This window comes from Anabrus simplex, chromosome 1 (genome assembly GCF_040414725.1).
Source record: "Anabrus simplex isolate iqAnaSimp1 chromosome 1, ASM4041472v1, whole genome shotgun sequence".
NCBI lineage: Eukaryota > Metazoa > Arthropoda > Insecta > Orthoptera > Tettigoniidae > Anabrus > Anabrus simplex.
The window spans coordinates 1,030,420,787-1,030,433,087 of NC_090265.1; the positions used below are offsets into that span (position 1 = coordinate 1,030,420,787).

The window sequence follows — 12,301 nt, forward strand, 5'->3', positions numbered from 1 at the left end:
ACAAGGAGGCAAACAAGGAAAGAGCTAGAAAATTGGAACTGGCCTACAGACTGACACAGAACTGGTACAATAAACGGGCAATATCCTACAAACCCAAAATTAAACACTACAACGTTGTTGTAAAACCGGAGGGGCTGTACGGTTCAGAATGCCCTTAAATTAAAAAAGGGGAACTGAAAGAAATCGAGAAGAAGGAAAGGAAAATTCTGAGGAAAATTCTTGGACCTCAGAAAACGACAGAAGGGACATGGAGGAAAAGGAGAAATGAGGGATCTCAGAAAGTATTCCGAAAAGATCACGGACACAATGCGAAAACGAAGACTGAAATTTTACGAACGTCTTGTCAGAATGAATGACAACCGCCTGACTAAAAGAATATTTAAACATATAATTGAATTGAGGACAACGAAATTGGTGGAGGAGGTTAAGAAGGACGCAGAATAAATTAAAATAACACCATAATTGATCCTCAACAGAAAGAAGTTCAGAACTCCAGTAGATGACTACAAATTCCATGAAGAGCAGTGGAAGAACAGGCCCAAATTTGTAATACCTGAGGAGCAGAGAAAAATAAGGAGTGAACGAATGAAGAAGTTCTGGGAAGTGAAAAGGAGAAGACTGGCCAGAAAGCATTGCTTCACGCGGTCCACAGTTGGCCAAATCCGGAAGCAAGAAGAAGAGAAAGAAGAAAATAGTTTACTAAAAACAGCTTTGGCAAATCCGTCTGTCCGTTCTACCAGACCGATTTGCTTCATTTTTGCTTCATTCTCTCCGGAATTACCTGCCAGTGTCCGGCTCCATGCCTAAATGACTAAACGGTTAGCGTGCTGGCCTTTGATCGCAGGGGCCCCGGGTTCGATTCCCGGTAAGGTCAGGAATTTTAACCATCATTGGTTAATTTTTCTGTCATGGGACTTGGTGTATGTGTCCTCTTCATCATCATATCATCATCATGACGCGCAGGTCTCCTAAGGGTGTCAAATCGAAAGACCTGCACCTGGCGAGCCGAACATGTCCTCGGACACTCCCGGCACTAAAAGCCATACGTCATTTCATTTCACCTGTCGGTGAATCATGAGACATTGATAGGTCTCTTAAGTCCAGCCAACTTTGAGTAATTCTAAAATCAGATCGTTAAATGATCACTCCAATAATTGCTAGGTTGCTAAGTGACTAACACTTTCATTATTATTCTGATTTATGTGATGTTCATATTTAGTAATGTCCTTGCATGCAGCCATCTTTGATTGCTATCTGTCAAGCCAGAGTGTACACAATTCATCTGATCACGGAAGAATACTATTCCCTGCTAGATACTCTTAGATTATCTAACCTTTCCCGTCTTCCAAATACTTTTAACAGATGACAGAGCGTTTCTAAGAGCGTTGCTAAGAGAAAAACGTCTACGTACAAACAGACCCCATCATGACATACGCCTTAGGGTTTATCTGGGAACTCCTACAGAAGGATAACCTAGCTACACTGGAAAGAGTGAAGGCCATATAACATTAAAAAAATTCCCTGACTGGCAAAAAACGAGACTAACCTATGATCTCACAAAACAACCGTTATATACAGAAGAGCTGCGATTGCAACAGTCGGCGGTTGCAGAGTGAGCTTCGTCTGGCCCGACGGCTCTGCACTCCGACCGACCAACCCAGCAGAGGAGGGGTGACCGCGGTTCTGCTTTGGTTCTACGCCTCTGTGTTCGTGGTTTTCCATTCTCCTGCACTAAGGTGAATGCCGGGAGAGTTCATATCGTAGGCCACGGCCGCATACCCCCTCACCTTCTCCGTACATCTCCTTCACTGTAACAAACCTCCCGGCCTGAGAGACGGCAGTCGCTAAAGTTCGGCCAATATCCAGTATTCAGGATATAGTGGCTTCGAACCCCTCTGTCACCAGCCCTAAAGATGGTTTTCCGTGGTTTGTCATGTTCACACCAGGAAAATGCTGGTGAAAGACACTGCACCCGTTGAATGTGGTCAGGGTGCATTCGCTCTTCATGCAGTGTCCTACGTATGGTCCAAATTGGTATACCATCGGCACGTGTTATATACTACGCGTACGGCGCCCGGGATCATCGTATACCATTACCAGAATGTCTTCTTCCGCGTCTGGGATTACATGTGGCCGTTCAGGCCCAGACTTTTTATAGCGTGATGTAACACAGCCTGTATAGCGAACACGCAGCAGTAGCCTACATCAAGTATCGTTGCTGGATTTGGCACCTGTCGCTTGGGAAGCCTTTCCCGATAGATTCATGAAGCGCGGCCTCGAATTCTGTTCTTCTGCACGATACACTAGCAGCATATCATGGTATTCGTGGTTTTCGTACACTGGCATTATTCAAATACTACTACAACAACAACTACGAATTAACTCGCGTACTAGTTTGGACGATAATCCGCCTCTTTGACAGCTGTTATTCAGGTGAAGGTCAGGCAGGCAGCTCATATCTCCAGTCCGATTTCATGAAGGGGGCGGGAACCCGTCTAGCCACATCCCCGTCGCTAAGAACAGCAGACAAACGAACTGGCACGCGACACGTCTAGTGCTTTTGTCGAACTGCTTACGTTGAATATTTTCCCACAGTGTGATTTCATTATCATGGATTTTTGGGAGACCAACACGCCATATGGAGAAACACCCCGGACTTCATTTCTTCATTTTGTAATAGTTATAATGCACAACATAGCTCAAACAGAAAACGTATGGGATGTCCGGTTAGTCTGCTAGGCAAAAGCTTGTTGACGTGTACGTAAATAAACTTTCCTACGTCAACGAAAGAATGCATGGGATAGGATTTCCAAGTGAGTAGTATCAGAATTGAACTGTCAAAACACATCGAACGTTTTGCTTCATTCCAATAAGGGACATGTTATAAAAAATAAATTAAACGTACCTTCCCTTCGTGCTTCCAAACGAAAAGAACATGTTTAATGGTAAATTAAAGCATTCTTGCTTACTGCTGATTTTGCAGTGCCTATTAAACGTATCAAAATAAACGTTGACAAGCTGAGTGGCTCAGATGGTTCAAGCACTGGTTTCATAAACTTATTAGGCTCGATCTTGGCTCAGTCCGGTGGTATTTGAAAGTGCACAAATACGTCGCTTCTGATCGGTAGATTTACAGGCACGTGAAAGAACACCTGTGGACAAAATTCCGACACCGCGCGCCTCCATTGGGACGTAAACATTGTTGTTATTATTACCGGGCGAGTTGGCCGTGCGGTCAGGAGCGCGCGGCTGTGAGCTTGCATCCGGGAGATAGTGGGTACGAATCCCACTGTCGGTAGCCCTGAAGATGGTTTTCCTTGGTTGGTTTCCCATTTTTACACCTGGCAAATGTGGGAGCTGTACCTTAAATTAAGGCCACGGCCGTTTCCTTCAAAATCCTAGGCCTTTCCTGTCCTATCGTCACCATAAGACCTATCTGTGTCGGTGCGACGTAAAGCCACTAGCATTATAATAATAATAAATTATAATATTTTATTATTATTATTATTATTATTATTATTATGTTAATCTATTATTACTAACTATTATGAAAATAACAGTTAATCGCCCCCCCATACTTCGTAGCTCCTAATCTGCCAGAAAACACTAAAGAAAGTAGTGAACTGTCAACAGTTTCTAGTTATTATTAATCTCATAACTGCGGACATGTCTCCGAAATTACCGATAATTATTTTACGTCGCACCGACACAGGTAGGTCTTAAGGCGACGAAGGGAGGGAAAAGGGATATAAGTGGGAAGGAAGCATTCGAGGCCTTAATAAAGGTACAGTCCCTGGTGTGAAAATGGGATACCACGGAACACCATCATCCCAGCTGCCGACAATGGAGTTCGAACCCACTATCTCCAGAATGCAAGCTCACAACTGCGCTCCCCCAACAGCACGACCAACTTACTCTAAGCTCTAATGTCGGTCTGAGTGGCTCGGGCAATATAGCGCTGGTCTTCTGACCGCTCCTTGGCAGGTTCGATGGCGGCTCAGTTCGGTGATATTTGAAGGTGCTCAAATACGCCAGTCTCGTATGTATAGATTTACTTGCATTAAAGAAATACTGCGGTAAAAAATTCTGGCACCTCAGCGTCTCCGAAAATAGTGAAAATTAGTTAGTGGGACGTAAAGACATTATTATTAATATTATCATTATTATTATTATCATCAGTATTAGTAGTAGTAGTAGTAACATTATTATTACGGAAGTTCTAATTAAACGGGTCAATTACAGTCATTTTACCTATCGGCACTTATTGTCCAGTAATAAGCCTTCTGTCCGCCTCTGTGGTATAGTGGTTAGCGTGATTAGCTGCCACCCCCCGGAGGTCCAGGTTTGATTCCCGGCTCTGCCGCGAAATTCGAAAAGTGGTAGGAGGGCTGGAACGGGGTCCAATCAGCCTCGGGAGGTCAAATGAGTAGAGGTGGGTTCGATTCCCATCTCAGCCATCCTGGAAGTGGTTTTCCGTTGTTTCCCACTTCTCCTCCAAGCAAATGCCGAGATGGTACCTAACTTAAGACCTCGGCGGCTTCCTTTCCTCTTCCTTGTTTATCATTTCCAATCTTCCCATCCCTCGCAATGCCCCTGTTCGGCATAGCAGGTGAGGCCGCCTGGGCGAAGTACTGGTCATTCTCCCCAGTTTTTCCCCCGACCCAATGTCTCATGCTCCAGGACACTGCCCTTGAGGTGGTAGAGGTGAGGTCCCTCGCTGAGTCCGACGGAAAACCAACCCTGGAGGGTAAACAGATTAGGAAAAAGAAGAATAAGCCTTCAATTAGAAATGCCTGGCGGCAATTCCACAGTAGCTCTTTTTCCTTCGAGCAATGTTCACGATGGATGAAACTACGGTTTTTGAAATTTGTCTCATTGATAACAATTTCACTGCCTTTTCTTTCAGTGTTTTCCGTCCTTTCATTGACCTGAAAATTCTATGAATAAGCCTAGACGACCCGCATTGTTTATTGTCAGAAATTAATCATAGACTGTCGCAATAACAGCACAGAAAAGTTGCGCCAATTTTTCATGTACACATTAACTATTTCCTTTCATTTTGTCAGCTTGGATCACTGAGTAATGCCAATGACGTCTTATAAATCACACACAACTACACAACACTTGATTCGCATGTATGCGCTGGTACGTATCTTCGACGTCACTGTAAGGATGCTGTGTACTTTTCACACAGAGTACCCTAGACCGGTTTTCGAGTACAGCAAGTGGCTTGGCTCGTGAGTCAACCTCCCCTACTTGCCAAGCCTTTAGGGGAAGTGCACAACAACATGTGTTGGCCTGCGATAAGAAACAGGTTCTACAAGCCCTACACTCTGCTACTGTATCACTACGCGTGGACAGAATGACATAACAGGCTTGTCCTGCTACGACCGTTCAAAACACATTTGGATCTTAAATATTGGGCTCAGTTATGTGAAAACTAATAGGACAAGGTAAGAAGTACATAGCATATATTGCGAGATGTATTTTTCTTTCCCGACTAGCAAAATATCTGCACGTATACCCCTAACACCTGTATAGGCTAGGAGTTGGTGTAAATTCCTCCGTACCGAGCTCGATAGCTGCAGTCGCTTAAGTGCGGCCAGTATCCAGTATTCGGGAGATAGTAGGTTCGAACCCCACTGTCGGCAGCCCTGAAGATGGTTTTCCGTGGTTTCCCAATTTCACACCAGACAAATGCTGGGGCTGTACCTTAATTAAGGCCACGGCCGCTTCCTTCCCACTCCTAGGCCTTCCCTGTCCCATCGTCGATATAAGACCTATCTGTGTCGGTGCGACGTAAAGCAACTAGCAAAAAAAAAAAATTTAAAAAAAATTCCTCCGTAGCTATGAATTTCTGATGCCGTCCTTCTAACTGTACATCCCGCAACTAAATCTCTATGGTTGTTCTTAGATTTTTTCTTAGAAAAATCAGTATAAGCAATCCTTCTTTGACAAGTCCATCTGGTTAATAATTATTACTTTGAAGGTATGAACAGGACACTATATATTCGATGTTAGACACACATTCATCAACATGTGTTCTGCCCACATGTAAGTTTTCATACGACAGATCTCCATGTTCTGTGTTTTGCCAACCTCTTCAGATCCTTGTGAGTCCCTCCTTCTTCGATGTCATCTATCATATTTTACTTTCTCCTCTCTCACATCTTCCTTCCGCACACTAATCCTTCCAGTGATTCCGTAACAAACACTCCCGTCTCAATAAGCGTCCCATCCAGCCTTTCTTCCTTTCTCTTGAAACTTGCAGCAATTTTCTCTTCACATCAACTCTTTCAAAAACATTTTCATTACTCACTCTTTCCATCCAGCTTATTCTCTCCATTCTCCTCCACATCCACATCTCAAAAATCTCTAGCCCTTTTTCATCTTCTCTTCTCACAGTCCACATCTCCGCCCCTTATAATACCACACTTCAAACAAAGTATTTATCAAGTCTCCTTCTCAAACTTTTATTTATTTTGCCGCATAATAATCTCCTCTTCCCATTGAACAATTCTTTCGCTATAGAAAAGCGAGTTTTCACCTCCTGATGAAATATCATGTTTTCATTTATTGTACCTCCAAGATATTTGAAAGCTCTTACTTGGCTGATATTAACTTGCCCTGTCTTGATACTAGCCGGTTTTCTTTCTTTACAAATCACCATACTCTGTTTTTGATGCACTGATTCTCATCTCATAGACCTACTCCTCGCAAGCATCCTTCATATCTTTTAGCAATTTATTTATAATTTCTTTCGCTTTCTGCTAATAATACCATGTCATCAGCAAAATGTAAACATTCAATTCTTTTCCTGCCAATACCCACTCCTCTCCTTCCATCCAAGCATTTTCTAATAATCTTTCCCAGGTATAAGATGAACAACAGAGGGCATAGGCAACAACCTTGTCTGACGCCCTTTCCAATTCCGCTTCCTTCCCACAATTTCAATCCTTATTACTTTCTGTTGTAAACAGATTGTGTACAAGTCTTCCCTTCTTCCAGTCTATTCCTTTCCTCTTCAAGATGTCCATCAGCTTGCTCCATTCTAGCCTATCGAAAACGTTTTCCAAGTCAATAAAGACAACATAAATTTCTCTTCCCTTCCCCTATAGTTCTTAGCAGGCAATGGCATCTCTTGTTCCTTTTCTAAATCCAAATTGTTCCTCTCCAATCCATCTATCTCATTTTCCATCAGGCCTTCGATTCAGCACTCTCAACAAGACAAGCTGCATGAGGGATTAAACTATTAGTCCTACGCTCTTCACATTTTACGGCATTCTTTTTCTCAATTGGTATCATTACTGTTACTAGAAAGTCAGCCGACCATTCTCCTTTGTTATCTATCTCATTACAGAGGTGTACAATCTCCCTCCTCCTAAATTCTTCAAAACTTCTGCTGGCAAATTATTGATTCTACATGCCTTCTGATTCTTCATCTCCTAGAGTGCTTTTTATTTTTACCTCATTATTAAGAAAATGTATTCCTGAAACGAGTTATTTCTGTCTGTTGCAGGCGAAGAGTTCCTGTTTATTCGCAGCACAATAATCACAGGAATATTTCCGAACTACTAGACAACTTACTTCGAGGATACGATAACAGCGTACGACCCGACTTTGGAGGTAAAGAAAACCCATTTTAATTAGTAGTTACTTTTACATTTTACGTTAAATCTGTGTAAACTTTAACAACATAAACACTCTTTAGGAAGAAGTTTGGAATACCACCCTCTTTGATGGGTCAATCATAGCAAATCATCAAAAATTTAGAGAAATTCATTACTCAACATCGGCCATCCTCGATGTAATTCCAGTAATTTTATGAATGCTGATATGATATCATTATATATAAGGTTACAGACTATCTCCTGTCATAGTGAAGTTAGTGATAACAATAACCATTCAACGAGCTCAGAAAATTGACAATTCGTCTCAGAATAGTCATAATGATGACAGAGTTGTATTTAAGTGCCTTCAAATGCCACCGGCTTTAGCCGGAATCGAACCCACCACCTTCAGAACAAATGGGCACTGACTTTACGAGTCTATAATGTGTCGAGCCGCAAACTGAAAAATGCCCACTTTCCATTATTTCAAAGTTCTTCGGATAGTAATTGTTTCATGAGTACAGACTGCAGAGCTAACGAACTCTGATAACGAAAGTAAAGTGAGGGTAAGTATTGAAAATAGGAAGACGTGAGGGCCAACCAGAGTAATTTCGTTCCCAGAGTGTACTGTAGGAAAGTGGCTTTATGAATTGTCTATTTAAGAGCGAAATGTAAACCACCTGTGTCAAATCGTCCACTTTTGAGGAGACAGAAAAACCAGTTTGAAATTGTATAGTTTGACATAGGCTATGGTTATTTCATCTCGTATGAGAAATTATTGGGAAAGAAACTGACAAAATATGTTTGTACAAAAGATTGAGAGAAGAAATGGTGAATACGTACACTTGTGACCAAAAGACCTAGCCCATATAGAAACAGCGATTTAGGTTGGTAATGAAATAATTTCCGCTACCTCCACTCGCTCTAGGGTCAAATTTTCTCCCTTTATGATTCTAGCAAAATGATTTACAAGTTACTTACCTTCCCCCAAAAGATGAGCTGTGAGTAGCACTCACCCCTCCCTCTACAGGTCGAGTTCAAGTAATATTACATTGGTCTGGCCCAGTGGTCCGCAAAGTGGTCGGCGCGTCTAAGATCGGCCGTTCATATGACGATACAAACTCCATCTCAATTTCGAACAATTATTGTTGTTCACGTCTCCTCAGCACAGTAAGCCAGACAAGAAGCCCTTCCACTCCTATCAAAACTAATATACTTTCACGGACTTGCAATGCCATAACGTCTGATCAGAAAGGCTGGCAATTGACACTGCCAGAACGAGTTCGTATATTAGATGCTGCCACACATATTTCACCACAATAATTACCCCAGAGCCCTTTCAGACCGGAACCTACCATACGTGGTACCACTTTCCATCCATTGTAGCTTACTGACAATAAGCCACTTGGCAATGTTAACGCTACACTACGAGAAAAGATTCTTCTTCCACAGCCTTAAACTTGTTGTCAGTCAGTGCAAAGACTATGAGTGAGGTATTAACTCTGCTGTACATATAGATTTCTAAGCGATTTGAAAAGGAGTAGTTAACCTTTTTTAGTATTAAATGTATCGCCATAATCATGGACAATCGGCTGATTCAGTGGTAAAAACAGCTCCCGTGAAAATATTTCGTCAAGTGACTGTTCTCTCACGAAAATACCGAAGAAAGAACGGGATGCGAATTGAGTTGTACATTCACCATTTAAATCTACTTCAATTCTCAACAGTAAGGTTAATTATTCGGCAAAACTTGATTCTTGTTGTTTTAAAGGGCTTAACACGGAAGGTCAACGGCCCAATTCGACAAAAACAGGAGTGTTCGAATATCCAGGTGATTATTTAGAACTAGGTTTCTCTAACATTTGTGTTAATAACCAGTAACGGCCAAAGTGTTTTTTGATTGGAAACTTTAGCCAGTGATAGCTTGGAACCTTTAAAATTTACAAGCCACTTCCGGACGAACCTATTGACAGTTTTAAGCGTCACGGACAGCAATTAAAGTCAATTTAATATTCCTAGACAAATATGCTACAGTTCCTAAGAAAACACTAAGAGTACCATTATAGGTATACTTAATTGCGAAATCTATGAGAAATTATTTCTTCCTGCAACTATCAAGTTGTTCGCGATCATGCAAGCAGAGAAGTATGGTGAGAGTCTGAACGCTGTTAGGAGCAATAATATTTCCGAATTACAATAGTTGTAATACTAAATATTCTGTACCATATTTAAGTAGGTAAGGTAAGGTAAGGGTTATTCTGCCCGAAGGCAGGTCCGAACCTCCGCAGAGGTGTTCCTGAGCCGGAGTTTACGTGCGGTAGGGTGGCCAGTTCCTTTCCGCTCCTCCATTCCCTTACCCCCCACCAACAGCGCATGGCAACCCATCCAACTCCTGACCACGCCCAATGTTGCTTAACTTCGGAGATCTCACGGGATCCGGTGTTTCAACGCGGCTACGGCCGTTGGCAAATTTAATTAATACCACTTAATACCACAACAGTATCATTTCCCACAAAGTTATTGAGGTGTCCTGTGATTTAAGTACTATTTAGTTTTGTGATACAAGTGAAGTTTCTGTATTTGCTCTTTTCTTCGGCGAATGCTTTATTTTATGATCACACATAAAAGTACGCCTTTTACGATGCATTAAATATATTGGCTATCAGTTTATTATTACTATTTATTGGTTTCCAAAAAAGTAATTTATCATAATAATAATTATTACTATTATTGTTATAATATTTTTTTTCTTATTTTTCTTTTGTTACTTTTCAAATTTTAAACATTGCACTTTGCTAAGCAAATAACCATTGTTTAGGTACAAGGTCTAGCTCGTGAGCTTGAGTAACAATATTAGAAAAATCAACAACAATTTAACAACATGAAGTTGAAGCTCCCTGGCTGCCAATTTAACAAGAGCACCACTGCTCCCTTCAGCACATACTCCAAGAGACTGAACTCCAAGTTTTACACAAGTAGGACGAGCGTCTTTGTTCAATACAACTGCTTCCTAGGAGACTATCCTAAAAAATTACATGTTCTAGACCTATAAAAGCATCTGCCTATATTTAATAAATAATAATAATAATCACTCAACAGTCTGATTTACCATGATACAAAATGAAAAAATAGAAGCTTACTTCAACAGGTGTAACAAGTACCCATTCTACCATGGCCTTATTTAAAAACAAAACGTTAAAGTTACTGGCCAAAAATCAAAATGTTAGTAGGCGAACTCTGGCACTTCTTTGGAATTCACCAGAAGATCATTGAAACCCTATGTGGGTTTATGGCCCGAAGTTACAACAGAGGCTAGGCCTATACTACGGAGGTGAACTAGATGGAGAGAAAGTGTTAATTTACAAAATTTAGAGGTAGATTTTAAAGGTTAGAAAACCAAAGTCACCTCAATATCAAGTTGAAAGGGATTACAAGAGGGTACCACTTTTTATTTCTTAGGTTCGATTAAGTTCTTTAGACTAGTTTGAGAATTTACATTGAGAAAAAAGAAACATTACGGAGGAATGTCAAACCTTCCCCTCGAACTAGTTTTTAAAGACTATTACATGATTAAACGGAGTCTGCTATTACCTTGAGCTGGTGAACCTCCCGGCGATGGATGAGGCAGCCCTTTCCCCTGCCTCCACTACGAACACACTCTAAATCTCTTGACTGGAGTGATCACAAGAACAATATGGCCCAAACGGTCCCAAGTTTTATAGCGGAGAGGAAGGTTCCAGATTTTTTGGGGCCGAAACCCTGACACACCCTCAATCTTCATTGGACAATCGAATAAATATTTAAAACACTCTGATTGGTCACTTTGTACAAAATTATTTCTTATTGGCTGAAATATTAAGTTGGCGGGAAGAGGTAGAAGTGTTGATAACTTATTATGATAACTTACTTTAAATGCGCGGGGCGGGTGTACCTCCGGTACAATTATTATTATTATTATTATTATTATTATTATTATTATTATTATTATTATTATTATTATTATTATGGAACTTCGAGCCTAGCAATGAATAGATCGGTGCGGGAGAGCCAACTAGCAGATAAGTTGTATAATCCCTTTCTTGATCGTGTGGTTCATACAGTCTAGCCGATATGCCATATTTGCACGAAAAACAAACTAAACAATATAGTTCAGGGAACCCTAACACACATAATTATTTTTCAAAATTAATTGTTCATCCTCACCCCAGAGGGCGCACATAAGTTGATAGTAGCGACATCTGTAGATAAATGTTCAAACTATTTCCGAAATGAGTTTCAGAGGTTCTGATATAGATGGCCTTCTAAAAGGCGCTTGTTTGAAATGCGTGGGGCAGGTGTACCTTCGATACAATTATTATTATTATTATTATTATTATTATTATTATTATTATTATTATTATTATTATTATTATTATTATTATTATGGAACTTCGAGCCCAGCAATGAATAGATCAGTGCGGGAGAGCCAACCAGCAGAGAAGCTGTATGATCCCTTTGTTGATCATATGGTTCGTAGAGTCTAGCCGTTACGTCATATTTGCACCGAACAGCCGTACAAATTACGTTATTTTTAAAATATTTATATTTTTTCTGCTCGGAACAAACAATTATGTTTCGAAATAATGACTGTATATGTTTTTACAACTTAGTATGTGCAAAATTGTTTGAAGTGAGAATTGTACCCTGTTTTA

At 40.8% G+C, this 12,301-nt stretch overlaps 1 protein-coding gene across 3 annotated transcripts in view; it reads left to right on the forward strand.

Moving 5' to 3' along the window:
- The window catches only part of LOC136875784 (gamma-aminobutyric acid receptor alpha-like), a 965,546-nt gene that overhangs the window by 741,534 nt on the left and 211,711 nt on the right, over positions 1-12,301 (forward strand). For all 3 annotated transcript variants that reach the window (XM_068228214.1, XM_068228223.1, XM_068228219.1), the window contains exon 4: positions 7,520-7,626. In XM_068228214.1, the coding sequence (XP_068084315.1) occupies positions 7,520-7,626 (107 nt within the window). The remainder of the gene's footprint in view (positions 1-7,519; positions 7,627-12,301) is intronic.